The 22,572-nt window shown below is 38.5% G+C and overlaps 4 protein-coding genes across 8 annotated transcripts; 2 read left to right on the forward strand and 2 right to left on the reverse strand.

Annotated features, from left to right (window-relative positions):
- Positions 1–4,907: 4,907 nt before the first annotated feature.
- On the reverse strand, positions 4,908–8,749 carry LOC112565289 (dermatopontin-like). Of its 2 annotated transcripts, none has more exons than XM_025240663.1 (5): positions 8,032–8,749; positions 7,359–7,492; positions 6,977–7,108; positions 5,740–5,860; positions 4,908–5,290 (listed from the first exon to the last, which is right to left on the reverse strand). In XM_025240663.1, the coding sequence occupies exons 1-5, from the start codon at positions 8,109–8,111 to the stop codon at positions 5,212–5,214; spliced, it is 546 nt and encodes a 181-aa protein (XP_025096448.1). In that variant the 5' UTR covers positions 8,112–8,749; the 3' UTR covers positions 4,908–5,211. The 2 variants fall into 2 exon arrangements, with proteins under 2 accessions (XP_025096448.1, XP_025096447.1); XM_025240662.1 differs by having other exon boundaries at positions 7,359–7,569.
- Positions 8,750–8,877: 128 nt separating this feature from the next.
- LOC112565290 lies at positions 8,878–11,946 on the reverse strand. Of its 4 annotated transcripts, none has more exons than XM_025240666.1 (6): positions 11,761–11,946; positions 11,224–11,425; positions 10,446–10,571; positions 9,814–9,934; positions 9,237–9,299; positions 8,878–9,162 (listed from the first exon to the last, which is right to left on the reverse strand). In XM_025240666.1, the coding sequence occupies exons 1-5, from the start codon at positions 11,764–11,766 to the stop codon at positions 9,260–9,262; spliced, it is 495 nt and encodes a 164-aa protein (XP_025096451.1). In that variant the 5' UTR covers positions 11,767–11,946; the 3' UTR covers positions 8,878–9,162; positions 9,237–9,259. The 4 variants fall into 4 exon arrangements, with proteins under 4 accessions (XP_025096451.1, XP_025096450.1, XP_025096452.1 ...); XM_025240665.1 differs by having other exon boundaries at positions 8,878–9,140; positions 9,215–9,299; positions 11,761–11,945; XM_025240667.1 differs by having other exon boundaries at positions 8,878–9,299; positions 11,224–11,391.
- A 2,880-nt stretch (positions 11,947–14,826) lies between these two features.
- LOC112564817 (large neutral amino acids transporter small subunit 4-like) lies at positions 14,827–15,415 on the forward strand. The gene is made up of 2 exons (XM_025239890.1): positions 14,827–15,007; positions 15,255–15,415. The coding sequence occupies exons 1-2, from the start codon at positions 14,827–14,829 to the stop codon at positions 15,413–15,415; spliced, it is 342 nt and encodes a 113-aa protein (XP_025095675.1).
- Positions 15,416–15,823: 408 nt separating this feature from the next.
- On the forward strand, positions 15,824–20,248 carry LOC112565444. Its single transcript, XM_025240914.1, has 8 exons — positions 15,824–15,858; positions 16,250–16,419; positions 16,725–17,541; positions 17,725–17,934; positions 18,028–18,129; positions 18,329–18,518; positions 19,109–19,229; positions 19,743–20,248. The coding sequence occupies exons 1-8, from the start codon at positions 15,837–15,839 to the stop codon at positions 19,821–19,823; spliced, it is 1,713 nt and encodes a 570-aa protein (XP_025096699.1). The 5' UTR covers positions 15,824–15,836; the 3' UTR covers positions 19,824–20,248.
- The last annotated feature ends 2,324 nt before the right edge of the window (positions 20,249–22,572 follow it).

Consider the following 22,572-nt stretch of genomic DNA (forward strand, 5'->3'; position numbering starts at 1 on the left):
CATTTTTTTTAATTAGCTTAGTAACATTAAACAAGGCTTAAATAGGAGTTAGTGCTACCTTATTGTACTATTGTATACATTGGACTTGAGATTTCTATTATTTAAAAAGTTTTCACTTGTTTAAGTCTAAAATGACTATAAAAACATCAGTATATGACTAAAAGTATTTCAAAGCCTTAAAATATAAATTCTTGAATGATGAGATGGGGATGGGATTTATAATCCATGATTTTATTTTGTAGCTGATAGTTTTTAACTAGTAAGTATTTAAATGAAAATTTTATTCATTTATACAGTTTCTGACAGTTTTGCTATTAAGAGGCGATATATATTCAGGTTAGAATATAAATGGCATCAGCATTATTTTATGTTTTGAAGTTGATTATTGTTTAAAGTTCTAAATGTTTCTTCCAAGTTTAGCTTAAGCATATAAAGTATTCATTGTTTACTGTGATTAAAGATCACTTCCTGCCAACGTGCAGGGAAGATAATTTTTAAATTTTAATTTTAATTTTTAGATGTTCTGTGTTGAATTTTATTCCATAACTTCATTGTCATGGCAACCAAAGATGCTCACGAACGGATGGTTATTCTTTCAACAGACTGTATGTTGGTGCAGACCTTTACCTGACAGCAGCAATAATTAAAAAACTAATTTTACCCACTGTCGTCTTCAGTCTTCAGTTATTAATATATTTATACTTGTATGTCTTAAAAGAGATGTGTAAATAGGTTGTTTGAATCCTGATCCCTATAGTATAACAAGCACATTTTTACAGCGGCATCATCCAGACTCTAATCGCTTTACATACATACAAGTCGATGAAATTGATGTACATCGGTGTGTTCCATTTGCTGCTCTGCTCCAGAATTTGTCGCAGAATGAAGATGTGTTCAGAGAGGGATCGCCCAGGACGAAATCCTGCTTGCTGTGGTCGGAGGTCTTGACAGAACAATCTTGCTAAAGACCTTGCTGGTGAGGGAAAGAAGTGTTATGCCCCTCCAATTGTTGCAGTCTCCAAGATCTCCTTTCTTGGGTAACTTGAAGATGAGCCCTGTCTTCCACGCAGCAGTGATTCCCAAACTTGCCAGAAGATTTCAGTCAGCTTTTGAGCTATCACGTTCACATCTGCTTTATCTGAAACCAAGCTTTTGCGAATCTCGCTAAGACAAAGACGTATGGACAAAGGTCTTTCTCCTACCAAGCCCCATCAACTTGGAACGGATTACCCATCAGCCTTCGTCCCTCTGATTCTCTTAACACCTTTAAGTCCAAACCTAAGACATCTTTTGAGAACGACTTCACTGTAACCCTGTCCTGACTGTGCGTTCATGACATGTATCTGTATTTACTCTGTGTATGAGTAGCGTCTGTAGTAGGAGTGACCGTTTTATATGCTAATATGGGTGCATAGTTGTTTATGATCTTGTCTATGCACGATTTATGTAAAGCGCTCAGAGCAAAAGCATTTTGGAAAGGCGCTGTCCTCATTATTATTATATTAGATCGATTAATGATATAACACAGCAGGTACGATTCGCACAGAATCTACACAGTGACTTCTCACTGTCACTGCGCAAGTCCCATCACTTTCTACCTTCAATGAGTCTCTCAGTTAAACTCAAAACACACTATTCTAGAGACTGACTCTAGTTACGCTCCGCAGCGACCTTACTTGCCTTGCTAGGTTTGAGCCCACGCCCCACAACCTAGATCTGTCAAGTCGTTTGACCTTTAACCTTCTGTAAAAATAACATCATGTAGGTCTGTCATCTGCCAGATGGTCTCTGGAAGGTAAACTAACTTTGTACCATACCAGAGCTATCTACATGACAATGACAAGATCAATTATGAATACCAAACAATCTCAAAACCAACAAGTATGTCTATAATTGGAAACAAAGAACAATATAGAACATTCATCAGTCCCATAATAAATGTGAAAACATAATACTTTGCATGGTCAGGCAATCAGAGTAACAGTAAAATCTCGGAGCATACTAGAATAATTAAGTTAAGAAATTGTATAAACTAACCACCCTAACATCCTCATTCAACTACCTTTGCAGTTCAAGTTGCAACATCTTCATTTAAGGAATATCATGTGTTTCTCCCAACATTGCAAAAATTTACATCCAGTAATATGCACATCCTTCAGAAGTTTCTAACAGTCTTCACAATTTTAGGAATAAGACTTTCATAAGTTGCCTTTTTAATTGCATGAAACATTGCTGACCGTCACCCTTTCAGGGGAGGGAGCAAAGAAAAAAATGGTATGGTATGGCAGCCAGCAAACACAAAATTTTGGTGGAATTTCTGCTCAGACAAATTTCATGCGAAATACTGAATATCTTAAAAAAAAAAAAAAAAAAAAAAACAAGACAGAAAAAACAAAACCAGAAAAAAAACAACCAACATACCTAATGAAAGAAGTGTGTGGTCCCTTCCAAGGGCAAGGTTACGAGGAATTGTCTGAGAGGCACAAACCTTGTTTCTGTCAAGCAGCGTCAGTGCACTAGGTAACAGGTATTTGCAAGCCTGTTTAGATAAAATCTCATTAGGGTGTAGTGCATAATACTGCAGAAAGAAGGAAAACAAAGAACCTACCTAAAATAACATAAAAACTGCTTCTTATTGTTCCTATTCGCCTCCAGTGGAGCATAGGGCTGCAACATAAAAACTGCAGCATACTATATTTTAGCTAATACATTTAAATTATCTCATTATTCTACCCATGCCTAGAAAATATCATACCAAAGGACACAAAACAGATTATTGGGAAAAAAATCTCTTCTGATGTAGATTAGTATATAATAATAAAAAAATGCCATAGCTAAAACAATTAAAGCTAATCTGTTTTTAATGCCATTTGAATCACATCTACCAGATATGCCTCTGTTGACCTATTGTTTAGGTACATGCATTTGATGTGAACATTCAGTCCTAGGAAGTGCTTTGGTAAAGGTAGAACAGGTCATGGTGCCTATCTCCTCTCTCTCACTGCCTTATCTTTCCCAACCCTCTATGAAGTCAGGTATATTCCTGCCAGTTGGGTTGACTTCAAGTCGTTTGCTGTCCTACATGGACATTGAACCAGTGTGCCTCTCGGTTCACTCCTACACTTTAACCACTCATTTGTTTCCCCCTCTGAAATGCTTTGATATGCTTGTAAATGTGCACAGCTTATTCTGTCTACCTCAATCTGATTAGTCTTGATGGTAATTAATCCAGTAATAGATTACTCTGGGTATTTTTTTTTTTAATTTGGAGATGGCTGCATGATTTTGTGTTGCTTTTACAATTAATATTCTCATATGAATACATAAGGTTATGTGGAGGCAAGAGGTAGTTGATTTTTCCACAAATGGATCATAACATACACAGCACACATACACAGAGCACTGACACATCTTTAAGTCTAGTGATTGTCCAGCCGTCATGCAATGTGTGTTTCTCTCAACTCTGGTCGTCTTATCTCCCCTTCCTATGTCTTTACCCTTTCCTTACTTATTCCCCCAAACCTCTTCCCTCTAAGAAATAGGAATCAACAGGCTGGCACACTTTACACCAGCCTGTGAAGCCCACACCGGATTACCATTAAAAAACTTGCAAGAATTCACAACATGAATGAAAAATATTGTCCAGAAAATCAAGAAAAGAATAAAATCAAATAAAAGAAAAACTTTACAACTTTCTTCGCTTTAAATACAAGCAATGTGCCCCTCGGATGACAAACCACAAAGGCCTATTTCTAATACTCCAAGACCACATGGATTAATACAACTGAAATGTAGCAGAAGAAGAAACATGGAGCTATGAAACATGTGGTTCTGAAAGTGCTAACAATTAGCTTCTGGTCACACAAATTGCCAAACGCTGCTGTCAGGTATAATGAACTTACGGATGTGGTAAGGGCCGTCATGTCACCATGCAAAGGCTTGCACACAATGTATATTCCCTATACCAGTGGTTCTCAAAGTGTGGTCCGCGGACCACTAGTGGTCCATGGGCATGTCAGGTGGTCCGCGGCTGACGGTTGTCATGTCAGCAAAGTGATGTTTAAAGTGATGCATTCCTCGCATTAACATTTTAATTACAAAGAACGAGGTACGTAGTTTTGTCAAATTGTTACTATACTACTGTCACAAAAGGACATTTAGTTTTAAATTGTAATGAAACAAATGCGGCAATTTAAATTAGAAATTCATAGTACAGACTGATTTTTAGGACTTGGTGGTCCGCCATACTTTTTACTTAAGTAAAGTGGTCCGCGGTCCGAAATACTTTGAGAACCACAGCCCTATACAACCAAAACATAAAATAATTCTAAAACAAACAAGCAAACTAACGAAAAAAGAAATTTCTACAATGATTTTCATGGTTTTCTTGCAGATTTTACCAAAAGACATGTTTTAGGTGATCTCACCCAATTTTAAAAATAATAACCTTTAAATGGTATGAAAGAATTATAAAACATCTACATTTTAGTATGAAAATCTGCATGGCTTAATTATTAATTCAGGTCTTCTGCTAAGGCTAAATTCTTTGGGGTCCCAGGGACCCCTTCTTCAGATTTTTTTGTTTATCCTACTATAAATACATTATACAAACAGGACATTTGAATGCTTTGAATGTTTTGTTTTTATGAACTTCTCCAAATCTGTCAAGATATCCTGTTTGACCAAGCATACCAAACTGAAATTTCTCATTCAGTTCAACTGTTGAATGATTACCCGACTTCTTGGAAGGATGACCAAACCCATAAAACTATAGAAAGTGTTTGGAAAAAAGCGGTTCGCAAGTCAGAAAGAGGGGTTCACAAGAAAAAAAAATTTCATAGATAATTTTAAAAATTATCAGCAAAGAAAACAGTCGACAGAACACGACGGTTGAGTTGTAATTCACGTGTTTTTAATTGTTAAATTTATTTGTTGACACCACAACAAAGCAAATAAGATAGACCTGTATTTATATATTTATTTCAGGCATCGCTAGATGACGGAGAAAACATGTTGGGTGAGTTTGTGAGTGGGTGGAAGAAAGCATAATTTACCTTAGTCGATCTGACAAAAGTCTGTCAACTGAATGTCGGATCTTTCTGTCAGTTAATGGCTGATTAGTAATAACTGCTGCTGTTCTGTCCAACAACACTAAAATAACACTAACATTAAGGCTATGTCCTTGTTATGGAACTGCATGAACTACTGCGGTCAGCGGAGATCCAAACGGGTGGACACATTGTTCGGGTACTTGGCTCGGGTGCAGACTTCAAATTTGAAGCGCCAATCACTAAATTAAAACAAAAATCAAGAATGATTAATACAGATGAGAATAAAAAGACAAGCAAAGCAGAAAAGTTATGGTAAGTATCAGACTCAGGGATTCTCTAACAGAGTATAGCAGCATGGTTGTCCCTCCTGTCCGAAAAAAACATTTGTGAATCATTTGAGTTTGTGGCTACTGAAGTGAGTCCGAGGTTCCCGTGTAAAAGCACAGAGTGGGGCACAGATGAGCCATGAAATCATGTTGTCAAGGCGACTGTTGGGTGAACCTTTGACCTCGTATCCCTGCATCAACAAGTCTATGCCGCCGGTTGCGCTCAGAGTTTATGTATTTACGTATATTGTAAATAGGAATAAATAAAGGGAAAGTTACTGACAAAAATAATTATTAGGTTGGTGAGTTTGAAGTTATTCTCAGTCCAATAGTCGCTAAGAAAGCTTCATGTGGATTCTTACTTGTTTTGATCATTGCCTTGGCTGTGAACTGCACTCAGCAATGTTCCTTCAGGAACAGTAAAGTGTAGAGGTTCACCAGTCTTTTGCCAGTCTGTGGTGTTGCAGCCATGCAGCATGAGAGCTGTAAACAGGGGGGCATGGTAAACAAAGGTGGGACAGCACTTAAGTGTGTGTGTGTGAGTGATCTGTCTCTGCCAACGAGATAATACTAACAGAAATATGAATTAAAGAAACAATATCATACAAAATATATTAAAATAATTGTTGACCTTATTCTAAAACAGATATGAAAGCTGAAAAAAAAACAGTAAGTCCTCCTGTTACGATAAAGTTACAGTCTCTGCTAAAAATGTTCTCTTTGAAGCCCCGTCTCAAGATTCGGAGCTCCAATATGAAAGAACACCGACACAACAGTCTGTTTATGATTGCCCAGTCATGAGACACCCACACACACACCCACAAACACACCCACGTACACACTCACGTACACACCCACGTACACACTCACGTACACACCCACGTACACACTCACGTACACACCCACGTACACACCCACGCACACACCCACGTACACACTCACGTACACACCCACGTACACACCCACACACTTCCATGCAAATCAATCGTCATTCGCCCACCTTCTCTGTTTCTGTTCCTATCCAAAGGACGGGTATTGTTAAAAGAACCATCACCTGGGATCTAACCATCACAAAGAAAATATAAAGATGAAAGTTGTGGACTGTTTGTCTGATTGTGTCACTCTTCTGTCTTCATCTGACATACTCTATGGCAGTATTAATAGCAAATTTCATTGATTGTACTATTTGGATTGACTTATTTATTAGCACATTTATTAAAACTAATTCACGTGTTTACTTACAAAAAAGACTGTTCGTGGCTGACCAAGCACAACAGCACCATGAGATTAGCCACCATCAGTATCAACTACACGAGTACCTCACAACACTGTTTGTATACACACACCAGGCACAGACACAACATCATCATGAGATTTACCACCGAATACCAACTGCATCCTTCATCATACTACCCTCACGGACACCATCACCAACTTCACATGCAGACACAGAAGAAAGAGCAAATCTTCAAGATCAAGTCCACTAGAAAAGAACTAATAACTTCCCACCGTTAACTGAAAACTATGCAGTGAGGCACGTGACAATCATAAACAAGCTGCAGCAGATTGTCAAAGGGAGAAATCATTGGGTTTACTTACTGAGGTCTTCACAGCACTTAAAAGAAAATCTCCTGTTCTGGAATGGGTGATTAAAATAACTGTCCACACCAGCGATATAACTATTTGTCGGGCATCTGTAGTTGACTGGCTCGAATATGCTGTTGGTGTAACCTGCAAGGGAAGAATATAAGTAAATATAAGTAAGGGTAATAAACTATACACCAATATACTGTACTAGGCGACTGTGCTAATCAACTGTTTATAACCAACATAAGTACAACAGTTAGTAATGTCTTAACTTAAATATTTGTCAAATATTTGTTAAAGATTAGTCTTGCACTAGCAATTAGCAGTAGTTATAAAAATGGTAAACCCTTGCAAGAGATATCATGTAGAAACACCTGTATTTTAAACATTTTACCTGACCACGAGCATCCAGACTCGCGACCACCTTCTGTCACCGGAGAACAGGTGAAGTTGTACACGTGGTCATCATTGTATTGCCTGTAGAGGTAGGAGATGGCGGACACAGACTGACCACGTGGACAGCTGAAGCTAAAGGACCCGCCAAAGTCATTCAACCAGGTGGCGGCTCCCGGTAGGGTCACAACAACAACAACAACAATCAGCAACTGTGTTGACAGAGCAACGCCCTCGGTTAGTAACACCGAGTGCAAAGAGACAAATCAAAGCTTAAAGTGCTTGAAGCGAGCAGACGAACGAGCTTACATACACACATACACGAAAACACGCACGCACAGACACAAACACACACACATACACATGTAAAACGCACACACGTGCACACAACATGTGCATGAAGCTCACATCTCGAAGCATCAGAGGTACTTCGGGTCATAACTTCTTCCTAAAACTCAGAAAACAACTGAAATATCATTAACCAGAGGCGAAACTTATTTTCTCGGTTTTGTGTGAGACACTAAAACAATTCATTTCAAAATAGTTTTAAGCTCGTGCTGTGTCGAAGACTACTGTACAAAATAGCAATACACACATACCACCTTTATGATACCGACATAATAAACAAGAAAATAGTTAGCAGTCCCACCAGAGAGGATACCGGTTCAACTTACCAACATTTCGTGAGTTTAAAGTCTTCCCTTGTTGTGGAGAGACAAAGAAACGAGAGAACAAACACTTGGATGATCCTCATGAGCTGTGTGACTTGTAGCAACAAGTGTTGTTCGACGAGCTTGAGGATTCTTGAGATAAAGATCCGTTATCTCTGATGTCGTCTTGTAGACAACTTGATAAAAACCTCCGTGAAATGACGCTGATGACGCGGCAATGATAACATTAATTGATCACGTGAGCTCATCGATAACACTGAGAACATGTGATCATCAGCCGAGAAAATATCATTCCTTTTGGAAAAAATACACACTGAGCTCAATTCACGATCTTTACTTAATTAGAACCTTTTCTCAGAGACAAATTCAAGTTTTGGTTATTCAGAAAATATGTGGGTGGGTGTGTGGGTGTGTGAATGGGTAGGTGGATGTGTGGCCGGGTAGGTGGGTAGGTGGGTGTGTGAGTGGTTAGGTGTGTGGATGCTTGGGGCAGATGAAAGTCTCACCACTGATTTCTTGACTAGAAACTTCGCACTACCCCCGCCATGTTTCGCTTTTTTCGTCGGATTTGAGTTTAGTTCCCTTAATCCTTTGTCCTAAAGCCTTATACAAAATACAATCTAATAAATTTTTTAATGAAATAAATTTATAGAATTAATAACATCGTTCACAAAGTTAATGATGTTATTCGTAATATTTTCTCACTAACGTTGAGTTTTCTGTTTTTATGAACATTTAAAATACAAACACTTATCTTCAAGTAACGATGTTTCTTGTTCTTACCAAGGTCTACAACACATTGCAAGAATGGGTAATCGTCCGGCTTGAATATGTTGCGAAACGCATCAATGCTTGTCAAACATATTTTATTAATATTATTGTCCTTTACCTCAATTACATTTCGTTATTTCTTACAGTACATGTTTAGATGGTATAGATTGATTACATATTATAACATCTGTAAACAAAAAAGTCGAAGGCGTATAAGGGTTTGTAATATTTATGATGACAGTTGCTGCTTTTCTGTGACCTTTCACCTGACGAAATGTGAAGACGTTGGTCATTATGGCCTCTCGTATGAAGCAGGAGATCAGTGGCCATCATTGTCTCTCCTATGAAGCAGGAGATCAGTGGCCATCATTGTCTCTCCTATGAAGCAGGAGATCAGTGGCCATCATTGTCTCTCCTATGAAGCAGGAGATCAGTGGGCGTCAAGGAACAGTAACTGTTATTAGTTAGCCGAGCAAACTTGGAATACGAAGCGCTGAGTACTAAACAAACAAAAAACACAAAAGACACATTAAACAACAAAAAAGTAAACCCTTATGATTAACTTGATAAATGTTCTGATGATTACAATCATCCTTCTGACAAGCATGATTTATTTTCACACACACGTGCACGCACCTACACACAAACACAGACAAACTTATTTACATTTTATTCATGTTACTACATCAACACATTTTTCATGAATGGTGATGGGACAGTTTGGGCAGACCTTGGTGTTGTTTTATTATTTACAAAAATAAGAGTTGTAGTGTGGGGCTTGCTTCTCTGGCTTGCAGCATCTAATGTGTGTTCCTGTTGTCTAGACATGTGTACTTCTTTTATATATCTAGAAGGAGGAGGAGGAGGGGGAGGAGGAGGAGGCTGCCAAATTCACGAGTCAGTCCCATCAATGTGAACAAGAAATAGTGCACAGCAAAATACTCATAACCTTAGTGAACTTCAGTTAACTCTTGTTCAAAAAGTCTGTAAGAATGTTTTAAGTTGTTGTCTTACCTGGGGTTGTGGCCTTCGATGTGAAACCCTTTTAGCAATTTTCCTGCGGGTACATAAAAGAGTACTAGACCCTCGGATCTTTGATGAACAGTTGAGTCAAAACAGTCCCTCATCTTGATATCTGTAAACAACAAGCATTTAAGCGATGGAATTTGCAAGAAATTAGTTTTTGTTTTTTTTTTTGGTCTAATTTTAAGTGAAAGATGGGGGCTTCATGGAGTCACGAAACATCCTGTCATGAAGGTAATTACGAGAAAGAAATTAAGAAAAAAATATTTAGACTATAATTACAAATATAAAGTGTTAAATAATGAAATATTTTATTAGAATATATATTGAACTTCAAATATCAGTTATAGTTATATTTTAATTTCGCTGCTGGAATACAAAATCCATGTACAATTGTAAACATCAACCACCTTTAACGTGGCTCTTGATTTAAGGACTCGTTGCCTACTTTTCAAATATAGCAAATTACCTCTCATTAGTTGACTATTTTAGCTCATTATTAGAAGTAATTCATAGTGAAATAATCCCTTGGTTTTGCCAGGTATAATCATTTTTCGCATAGTGATGTGTTTTGTGATTGGAAGAGAAAGCAGCTACAGGATGTCAGAGAAGTGAAGACTTACTATCACTAGTGCAGCAATAGATGGAAAACTTTCGGACATTGTTAACATAGGAACTGATCACACCATTGAAGAATAAATTTCTTGAGCAATCGTACTTGTCTGTCTTGTAAGGGGAATTTGCATAATCTAAGACACAGAAAATATATCAGTAAAAATAATGAAAGATACAGAAGTATATTGTACTAACCAACAGTTATAAATAAACCAATCTTTTCTGACTACACGAATGTCTTAATGCAGGGATGCCCAACCTACGGCCCGCGGGCCATATCCGGCCCGCGAAGCTTCTGCCCACAGTACAGGAAATCAGCATGTTAGTAATAAAAAAACCCGAAAATAATATTTAAAAAAAAAAAAAAACGAAAAAAAGGGAAGAAAAAGTATTTATCCCTACGTAGGGGCGTCTCTCAATCTTTCGATGGATTTCATTCTTGATTTTTGCGGTGAAGCGGCCCGTGAAACATGTGTCGGAAATGGAAATGGCCCGCAGGCCGAAAAAGGTTGGGCATCACTGTCTTAATGTAATATACAAGTATATATTGTACTAACTGTTATCACTAAACCAACATTTTATATGTTGATGGATGTCTTAATATGATATACAAGTCTATATTTACTAACCTATTGTTATCAACCAGCACATTATGAGTACATGAGTATGTTAATGTCTCCAATACAAAATACAGCCTTGCAAATACCCAACAATAATTATCAAAGATTTCGCGAGAGAAAATCGTAAAGGAGACAATGTTAAACGCATTTTAACCAACCTTCTTACCTAAAAAGAGGCACGCATAATCGGTATTAGGAATGGAACCACAAACAAAGTCGAAAATTCGGTCGTTCAAGACAATGTTATAGATGCTGAAGAAGGCAATGATAACCTGATCATTGTCACACATGAACCTGAAATCTCCTCGATAGTCGTTCATCCAACCATCCACTCCTGTAAAGGTGAGAAGGACGAAGACTACCAGCCACTGTTCACACAGGAACAAGTTGAGGTCTTAACACAACTTCTAGCGACAACACCTCTTGAACACACACACCAACACACTAGCATATACAACAACACGCAAATAGTGAATGTATGGTTGTTATTGTGTCTTTTCTTGTTTGTTTTGAGTTTTTGTGTTATTTTGTTAAAGACCGAATTGAAAGACTTCTGAAGCAGGCTCGGGATGACATAAATGGAGTGAAACTTGAACAGACGGCACAAGAGGAACATGAAGCTAGTGAGAACAATAGACAATGACCACACATCCCATTAGTAGAACAATAACATGATGGCGAAGTAGTTGACAGTCAAACTCACCGACATTTCAGGAAGGTTTTCAAATTTTCTTTAGAGTTGGCTTGGTAAAGAAACGAAAGGGAAAAAGTATTTGATGTACAGTGTAATCTCTAGATGAAAGCTGTTTGATCCTCATCAACAGACAATATTCAACAGACAAACATCTGCCGTGTCTTCCCAGACAACTCCGGGACTTGTCGTTTGATTACAACCGTCAGAGTGCGCTGATGACGTGGCGATGATAACGAGAACTAATCACATGAGCTCACGAATGAAGCTGATATTAAGCCGACAAAACAAAACATCTTTACTTTTCTTATGGAAAATATTGTTCAGAGAGTAGACATGCAGGATTGTTTTTGCAAAATAATCAAAACCTGATTTCGTACAAATTTCAATTGTTTGGTACTGAGAGCATGAAAGACATTTGTTGGTCTACTCTACTGTGCTTACCTTCGCAGGTATGAGTGGGTGCAATCACTGAACAGCTGTCCACATAAAGAGTGAACAGGGTAAGGGAAGTGTCGGGGTCAGCATGACGACCCCTGGCCAGATGACTAGAGGTTCCACTATATTTCCTTAGCGGAAAGAAGAACCTTAAAGGGGCGTGTGGATTTTGAACATAAAAGCAGGAATGGGTTGGTAGACAAGTAGAACTCTTTTTATTTATTTTAACTTCGCTCCGACTGTCAGGTTCTTGATGGTATAAACTGTGAGTCTGTCCCTCTGTATTTCTCTCGGCCTTTTATTATAGTCATTCGGGTGTGTAAAGGTCACTTGCACGGGTACTAGACAAACATTTTAACAGCTGTACTTGTACTCGAGGCTAACTTTCCATTGAAGCAAAACCAAACCAGTGACAGTCTGACTGCAGGTCCTTCCACACCTTGAAGCTGCCAGGTAAGCCTCCAGGTGAACAACAAGTTTACTCTGAGGATCTTTTTGTACCTGATGTCTGGATAATTTGTGACCGCTGAATGCTGAAGCGTGCCAGCAGTTTACAAAACAACTCACTTTTCTTTGAAAGCTTTTCTGCTACAAAGTGAAAACTCCTGACGGATAATTCTTTGCTTTGAAACTAACCGCGTTTGTTATCGTCCTTGTCATCTAAGCGCCGTGAATGTAGAAAAACGTTTGTAACGAAAACAGGGGGAAATTACTCTATTCAAGAGGCTGGATCACCCCGTGAGTTGAAGCTGTCATGGTAATAGGATGTGACAAGTAAATGGTTTTACTTAGACCCTGTCGGCCCTCATGTCCGCGAGTCTTCAGCTTCGGGAGCGGGTGGGTCACGTGATCTGTCAATGGAGATGGCTGTCCAGGCTTGCCGGTGTCTTTTGTTACAGTATTTAGTTTGAAAGAGGTGAACAGACATTTAAACCAATATGTAATTTTGCAGCCAAGGAATGAAACACCTCCCACACGCAGTCAAGTTGATCGTTATTGTGGAGGCAGACAGGAGGACAGGAAAAATAAAAACCGTGCGACATCTTAAAGTGGGGAACTGGCGTCAAGTTCTTCTGTCCTGTGTTAAATCACAGCAATGCCCACACGTCTTATCTTTTTCCACACCTGCATGCACAAGGTTCTATGTGAATTATGCAGGTTAAAATTATTGTAAGAACACTCAAATAAAAATTCAAGATTCACTGGCGAACACACGTGTAGACGAGGACGTGTAGACAGAATCAAGTGTTGCAGTGTTAAAACACTCTCTTCAAGAAAGAAATCGAAAGCAAAAACAACACCCCCTCCCAAATGTTGACAAAATGAGAGAAGAAAAAAATGAAGGAAACAGTGAACGAGTGAATGAAAAAATGAATAAAAATAACCATTACACTACTGCTGGCCCAAACCATATTTTTTTAAGTGCATTTAGGGCTTTACGAGTAGACAAACATGCATACTCCCTTCAGATATTTCTCTTATCTCTCCTATCTTTGAATCTTTGAGCATGCCATTTAATGCTTTTGACTTTCTTATCTTTCTCGGCATGAATTCTCCATTGATGTTCACGTGACCATGGCACAAAAGACTTATCAGCGTCACCCGGGGTGGATGTCGTCTGTTGCTATTCATCAGAAATAATTTATGACACTTCGTTTAACCAGTGACTGGCCTGTGTCCCCCCACAAACCCCACCCAGTGTTTGGTCTTTATTAAAGCTGCCAGTGCAGGGAGGATGTAGTCCTCCTGGGATGTCGGAAAAAGGAAGAAAGGTATGTTGATGAAAACACGCTCCTCAGTTTCAACAGTTCGTTTAAAGAGAAATAATTTTCTTTCTTGTTTGTTCATTTGTATATTTGTTTCTTTTTCCAAACACATCTTTTACTGTTTAAATGTAAGTATTAATAATTTTATCGTGTAATGCAAAAGTTAATTTTTTTCTATAATCGTGTGTAATTGCCAATTTACACGAAACAGGTGAAGCTGGTTGTTTCATGAAAATGTGAAAAGAAATAAACTACACAAAGGTTAGAAAAGCACTGAGTAGTTATGAGCACCGAATTCTCCATTCACATTAATCGGATGGTTGCTGCATTTTCTGATTGAAACCATTGAAATGATGTGTCAAGCTCTGTATCTGTATGAATGATGCGATCATCTGTTGTAAAGACCAAGCACTATGCCTTACAAAAACTTTAAAACAGTATTTTGAGAAAAGATCAACAAGGCAGTGATAAGAACATCCAGTGTATCTACTATCTTTAAAATACAAAACAACTCAATCATTTAAAAATTACAATTAGAAAAAAATAAAAGGAAATCTTACTTTGATAAAAAAAACATTATTAGTCGTAAACGAACTTTTATTTTGAACAAATATAAATGTTACACATGTGCATTTTTTTCTGGTTAAATAGAATTTAATTTTTGTGGTAAAATACAATTTTTCGAATGATTTGTTATATTTTTTCTTAAATGTTTCAGAGTCTACTACAAAAATTTTATTACAGTAAACAACGACATTAAAAAAAATGTTTTCTTCATGTTCAGAGTCTTTTGACATAGGTATTCGGTTGGAATGCACGCTAACCTCCTTGCACTATTCCCCTGTGTACTCAGCAGAGAGTAGATAACATCATCATGGCCAGAAACGCTCATCTGGACAGCGGGAGGCTGCGGTTCCTGTATGTCACGTGGGCGGTGCTGGAGACCATGTTGTTTGGGGGCCTGATGAATGGCTGGGCCTCCCTCGTCTTCATCCTGAAGGAGGATGGACTGTATAGAGACCTGTGTGAGAACAACAGCTCTCTCACTCTGCTGGGTGAATACCAAATCTTTCTTTCTAGGAGTAATCACAAACACATAATCACTTAATATCTCTCTGTCCCTAAGGATAAAACTATTCATATATTAGCAATTCATTTTGTACAGACACATCAGTACTAGAAAAAAAAAATTAAGGGCAATTAATGCCCAGACACAAACACAATTTCGACTATTGCCGGAGTACTATGAGAGATAAACTCATTTATAAAACTTTTGCAAGTTTTTCAACTGAATGTGTGTAGGCAATGGGAGCTCACCACACTCCAGCATCTGTACAGAACAGGATGCCATGCTCAATCTCTGGTTCAGCATCGCCACTGGGCTGAGAAACATCTTCGGAATAGTTATCGGACTTATCATCTTCAAGTTTGGTACTCGTGTGGCCAGACTTCTAGGATGGTAAGACTACCGCATTTAACTATTCTGATTGGGTTTTTACCTACCTCTCCTGTGCTTTCAAAACTTGGGAAATAAGTATCTTCCACGTGTTTTGACAGTCAGTAATGAAACTATAGCAAAGTTTATATGGAGCTATTCTCACGACAAAGTAAACGAATAACTGTGTTCTCCTATCCTTCTTCAAATCGTATGAAATACATAAACACAAGGAATTTTTTTGTCTGTAACAATATTTAAATAACTTTATTATTAATTATAATCATTGGATTTGTTGACGTAACAGTCAAAACAATCCTCACTTCAAATTTTTTATATAAGCTTCCTATTACACCATGTTTATATACTAATACATTATTAATATATTATTCTGTATTTTTTTTCTTCTACTCTTATTTTTCAGGTTTCTGTTTAACGTTGGGGCTCTCATGATGGCTTTTTCAGACAGCTGTATGGAATACTACATTCTTTATTTACTGTGATTTTAAATAAATACTTATTTATTTTAAAAGAAATCCTATGTCATTTTTTTTTCCATTTTTTGCTTTGGATTCAATTAGTTTCATCTGCACGAGATATAGAGAGTGCCTGTAGCGGATGGAGAGACTGGATGATAGCTGATTCAATTCCTTTTTGTAGGACCGAAAGAATGGCATAAAAACAAAGAACAGAGAGAGAGAGATGGGGAGAGGGTGGGAAGAAATTGTTAATTCTTTGCACGTAGTAATTTCTGCAGATCATTCCTTATTGTTGTTTATTTCCCGAGAGTATTTGTCAATCTTATATGACACTGTATTGTTGTTAATGTTGTTTGTGTTGTTGTTCCCTTGTCTGCTGACAGCCGCTCCTTGGCTGGTGTTTCCGTCGTTGCTGGCCTTGTCGTATGGAGGAGGAACGTTGCTGCTGACCAACGTGCAGTTATCGTCCCTCTTTCCTCGAGCGTCTGGAGTTATCGTCACCCTTATTTCAGGTGGCGTTGACTTCTCGGCTACCACACAGCTCCTAGTGAAGGTAGAATGGTTTGCACCTCAAAATATCAAGATAACTTTCTCTATGTCATTCACACGAGCACAGGCACGCACACTAATCCACAGTCCTCACCCAGAGCTTCAGTCTTAGGAGAATTCAAATTAATTCAATGTCTGTACTTTTTAATTCACTTTCCATATCTATCCTTTGTTACTTTTATTTTCTTCATATGTGCACATACCCTACCTTCCTAACCTGTTTTAGCCGTGATGTAATCGTTGTTGCTGTCACGATATTGTAATATACAATCCATCCATCCATAAAGTGGTCAAGTATCTTTATTCCAGTTACTTCGAGAAGCTGGGATTGCCCGCAAATCCTCCTACATAGGCATCACCATTGCACACGCCTGCCTCGCCATGATCAGCACCATGTTCTTCTTGCCCAAAAAGCTGTACACGCGGAGACCCAGCATCTTCCAGTTCAGGGCAGACGACATCGATCTCGAGCGATTGAATACGATTGCGAGAAAAGCCCTCGCCGCCAAGGAAGAGGATGAAAGTCAAGGCGACGATGAATACGACAAGAGAGAGGTCGTTTGTGATGATCAGTGTGGAGACGACAAGAGGAACACGTGTCAAGAGGGAATGAGGTATGGCAATCACACAAATAATAATTGTCACAAGACCAGCACAGTGTCCTCCCTCCAGCACACAGGCAGTGACCTCATTCTTGACCCCCGGACGCTGTTGACGAGCGTTGAGGAGCTGGACACAAGATGCGGCGCGTGCGGCAAACATGTCTCCACAGAATCTGTGGGGAAAGTGAGAAATAACACGGATTCTCTCACATCTGCTCTACAGAGAGAGAGCACGTGCCACACACAGCAACGAAAAGGCTCAATGTTCGATGGAAATATTCCCAAGTGTAGCCTCCCTTACAGTGGCAACCATTTGCTTACAGAGGAGAAAAAAGTCTACATTTCCATCGTAGACGTTCGTTTTCCAAGTCAGGTGGTGAAACCAAATGAGAAAGATGAAAAGACAATAACAAAGGATGTGTCCACTCATAGTGACGGACGTCCACCAAGAAGGCAGAGTGACAGACCGACTGCTCATGTGCGCCTAGTGTTTCCAGAATTTTCCAAAGAAGCGAATGAAATGGGTAAATAAAAGATATTTTTTATGACGGCTGCTTTATGTTCGTTCCTCTGGAACGCTGTAGTTTCGATTGTCTGTCTCGGCTAGAGGCACAGTAAGAAAAAAAAAGTAGCGTGTGGAGATTCGAACTGTCAACTTATTCATTGCATGGCATCACAAAGTTATGTTTCTTTGTTTACCTCACAAGAAGACGGAGACGCTCCAGGTTCAAACCTTGGCAGTCCAGTGCCACAAACCTCGTCCCATGAACTCTACCCGACCCTCAAAAGCTGCGTGACGTCACCAGTTTTTGTGCTCCACGTGCTATGGACGTCGTTCAACGTCCTCAGGCTGGCGTCCTTCTTTGGTCTTATCAACTCGAAGCTTAACGCAATGTTTGAGGGAAACACGGAAAAAGGTGAACATATTAATTTATTTAAATCTTTATGATTACCTTCTTTCTTTTCAGAAGTTTGCCTACAACAGACTTTTATCAATAATGTGTTTGCAGTGAGCTTCTACACCAACGTCTTGGCCTACTTCATGTTGTCGATGATGTGTGTCTGCTGGGTGTCTGGGGCTGTGTACGACTGGCAGTCTTCTGTATTCAGAGGTAGGTCTTAGGGAGGGGTCAATCTACGAACCCTCTACTAATTAAATCCCTTAAAAATATTCTCAGCCATCATCTAGAGACATTGAGTGGCTTTCTGTATGACCTCACCAAAGCGTTTGACCAGTCTAAAAACAGAACAGCCAAGCTGGCATTAGGTATCGTGGCAGTTTTCTCATGCAGTTGTTGTCTTGTTTACCAGGAAGACGAAGCTTATTTCAGAAGAAAGTCCTCCCCGGTGCGCTGCCATTGGCCATGACGTCAGCACTGGGCGTGGCCATCTCTGCCATGGCGTTGAGTGACAGCGAGATGGTGTTGTATTTCATGTTTGCATGTTTCGTCTTCTACAACGCCTTCATCTTTGGCGTCTGCCTCAGCTTCCTGATGCGAGTGTAAGAAGTTTATCTCTCAGCCAGCGAAACAGTTTCTCTCATTTCTATTTGCAAATATTTTCACTCTGTAGTAAATTATTATTCTTCAATTTTTTGATGGAAGTAAGCTTAGACATATTCAAAATTTTATCACATTTCTGGAAGCAATCCCAGACTCTTCTGTTCATTGCATCTGTAAATGCATTGGGTTTTGGTGAAGTACATGTTTAGATACATGTAGACTATGTGACAAATTATAATCAGAGATCAGGAAAACCAGTTCAGCTAGATGCTGCAACATTTATATACACATGTTCAATCGCCTATTAAAATTAAAAGGATTTTATTTCTGCGTGGGTTAACTAAGTAATAATTCACATAGTTTAATGTCTGGTACATTTCTTAATCCTCTTAGACACGAGCACAGTTTGAATTTGGCGTTTTAATATCCAATGTTAAACAGGAAGAAGGAATTACCAGGTTAGCAACAGATTATGTCAAGTTTCATCTCCAAGTCAAGCTCAGTGACATGGTCCAATTTTATATTTAGACATTACAGTAATGACACTGAATCACAGCTAGTAATGTGAAGTGGTTTACCGTGTCTACAGATTTCCGGAGAGGTTTTTCGGCATCCTCAATGGCGTGCTGTCCATCGTGTCCGGCATCTTCTGCTTCTTGCAGTATGGTATTTTCCGCTGGCATGATGTACAGCCTGATGGACCAGTGCAGGTGAATAGTAGCCTTGCTTGCTGCCCAATATTGTGTACAATATGTCATCGGCCCTATGTTGAGTAATGAGCTTTGATGAGTCATTAATGACTAATAAACTGTAAGTTTAAGGCTATAGAGCATGTTTACACGCAGCATAGAACAAGAATTGTTTTCCTCTGATACAAGATATTAGTAAATATAATTCAATCCAAGCAGGGATTTTTATGAGGTTATAATCTTTATCAGATTTTCCTTTTCTACCAGATTCATAATCTCATTTTTTTAATCTGTTAGCTGAGCTCAATGTGTTTACTGATACACAGCAGAAAAATGTAAAACTCTGACTACACCTCGCACCACTACGGTCAACAATTAAAGTTTTATTTCTCTGCTGGTCAGGATCATCACTGGGTTATATTGAGGATTTTTATCCTTTGTTAATAACAGAAGGTCTTTCTTGATAAAATATACATTATATTATGTCTTTTCCTGTTAGCAAACAGATTTGTAACTTTTTTGTTTTTGTTTCAGGCCAACATTTTCATGTTGTCACTGGTGGCAGTAAGCTTTGTTCATCCTCTCTACCTTGTCCTTACGTGCCTTCGTCGGTAGACGACTTCTGAAACTAAAACATGGCATCTTAAAAACGAAGCGAAAACACTTAAATCTGACTAAAGAAGTTTATAATCAACAATATTTTTTAAACTGATAACTGCTCTGTAGTCAGTTCATTACACAAACATTATAGCACATGACCTGCTACCTACCTGTCATGTGGGTACCCGAGGATTCTGAAGGTAGATCAATGAGAGAGACAGAGACAGGGGAGATAAGGTTCATCCGGAATATCTGTGGTCTCACTCCCCAAGGACCGAGGGCGCCTGTCACCAATACACTGAAGGTTGGCTGTCCTGGTTCATCTCCCTGTCGGGCACACTGTTCTTTGTCTGCGTCTAGCGAGAGGAGGAACTCGTTTACAAACGTCCAGGAGAAGGATGAGGCGTGCTCATGAAAATACAAAGCGATACATCAAAGTACTCAATACCGTGATATTTATACACGTAAAAAATATCTTAGCCACGCGTGCAGCTTTTTTAAATAATTTACTGGAACAACTTTTTAATCTAAACAAAGAGGCGTGACTTCATACCTGAGATATTTCTTTTCAAAATGTGATAATAGTGAGTAACAATCAATTGAACCTCGTTCTTTGTATTCGTTGTCTTTGAAATGAAAAAAGCTTCTCGAATAAGGCTAGAGATTCTAGGGGTACCTACATTCACGGACGGCCAGACGTGCCCCACTTCTGGTGTTACAGGTGACAAAACCAAAATCTCGGCTCGAGAATGACATCACCTTTCAAACATTCATGTGAGAAAGAAACCGGAAATGGGGGATTGGATCAAGGACGAGTGATGTGAGTGTTTTTGAGCATCTCATGTCCTCAGGTAACAAAAATCTTTATCATTGAGTGAAACTGCGAAAGTGTAGGGCTGTGGGGGAAGGGAGGCAATCGACCTGCTTTTGTGATCAACTGTAGATTGTCTCCCTTGACCTGCACGGTGAACTTGTCTTTCATGGGTCATTGTGGCATCAACTCTTATTTATAATTATTTTATGATTTCATTACAAGACGACGGAACTGAATAATATTTCTGTGTTTGTTTAGAAACTGTTACGGCACGTTTGTATTTAGATTGTTGTTTGTTTGTGATATGAAAACATCTCCATGAAGACAACAGTGTGAAGCTGTGTGGTGCTGGATACAAAGAACATTCTTTCAGTCTAGGTTTTGCTTATGTTGATATTTCTGATAATGATAGGACATCAAGAAGCACAGATAAAGAAAAGAAAGAATGTATCTATTGAATACAAAATGATGTGAGCACACATGTTGAGGGAAAATTAATATATATATATACATCAGTATATTTGTAAGATACTACTGGTGTGGCGTAGTGTGACAGAGGGGTGACATGAGGTTAATTGTTGCTTGATTTTGTGCATACGTACGTTGTGATCGCTCGTCCCCAGAGACAGCGCCATTTTGTTTATAACGTCTGACTCCGAGTGGAGGCATCAATGGTGTTTTGTTTGTTTGATTGTTTTCTTATTGGTTATGATATTGTGCGTGTGTCTGTGTGTGTGAAATTGAGAGTAGTATCCGATTAGTCATCGGTGAAATCAGTGTTGTGCCAGCCTCTAAACTTTATTTTTCTTATGTTTGATCATCGGCCAAGAAAAATAACTTTCAAGAATGTGTTTCAAATCACAGATCTTAGATAGTAGATAGGACTGGTGAATATATGTTTACTTAGAAATTATTTTAAACATTTGTTGTGTATTTTTATTGATTAAATTTAGTTACTATTAATAAATGTATACAGGCCTGAAAAAACTGTGACAACAGGTTGTAGAGAACTTCTATCGTTTCCGAAAATACTTGATTGAGAGAGAAACACATTAATACATGCAACATGAGATATCAGGTTAATAAAAGTAGTGACCATTAGTCTGTTAGTAAACAACGCCCAGTGAACACACTAACAGTCACAATGAATGACAACAAATGTAATTTTATCCCACGGTTAAAATAAATAAATATGGTGAAGGCTGTTAACTGCTCTTTTTGATTTGTCATTTCTTGTGGAGAACTAGAGAGTGAAATAGTCACGTGTTGTAGCAGACTAGCATTTATTGCAGATAATTACAGACTTCCCATCCTCTCTGAGCATAGACAGCTTGTTAGGAAACTGTTCATTGTGCTTCAGTGTTGTTAGAACATGTAATGTACGTGAATTGTTGTAAAATGAAACTCTTGTACTCATTGAAGTAGATACAAATGCTTTAAGAGAGATAGCGTTCAATGTTAGAAAACTCAATTATTATCTAATTGCTATACAACCGTTAAAGGGGGAAGGGGGTATACTGCTAAAAATATTCCTTTCTTTCTTTGTGAGAAAAAGTGTCTAGTCATTTGATAAATGAGTGTTTTTTAAGAGCTTTCAAGATATGTGGGGGATATGTAGTTAACTCGCAAAGTTCTGACATAAAAATATTCAGAATTTGATCTGATAAAAGAATAAAATATATTGTTTGGATGCATCTTATAACGCACTCTAAACACTGTCAAAAGCAAAAAACAAAAACAAAAAAAAAAACTAAATATGTGGGAAGAGAGGAAACACATAGACACACATCGTCAGGCACACACTGTATGTAGCAGGACACATGATTATATGGCAGTCGAGACACTCATCGAGATGCACTCTGACCTTGTCATCGAGAAACTAGGGGCATTGTCAGAGAACACACTCTTCACACTGTGAGAAAGTTGGCACGTGACTAAATACGTGGACTG

The sequence above is a fragment of the Pomacea canaliculata genome, linkage group LG5, assembly GCF_003073045.1.
Source record: "Pomacea canaliculata isolate SZHN2017 linkage group LG5, ASM307304v1, whole genome shotgun sequence".
NCBI classification, from domain to species: domain Eukaryota; kingdom Metazoa; phylum Mollusca; class Gastropoda; order Architaenioglossa; family Ampullariidae; genus Pomacea; species Pomacea canaliculata.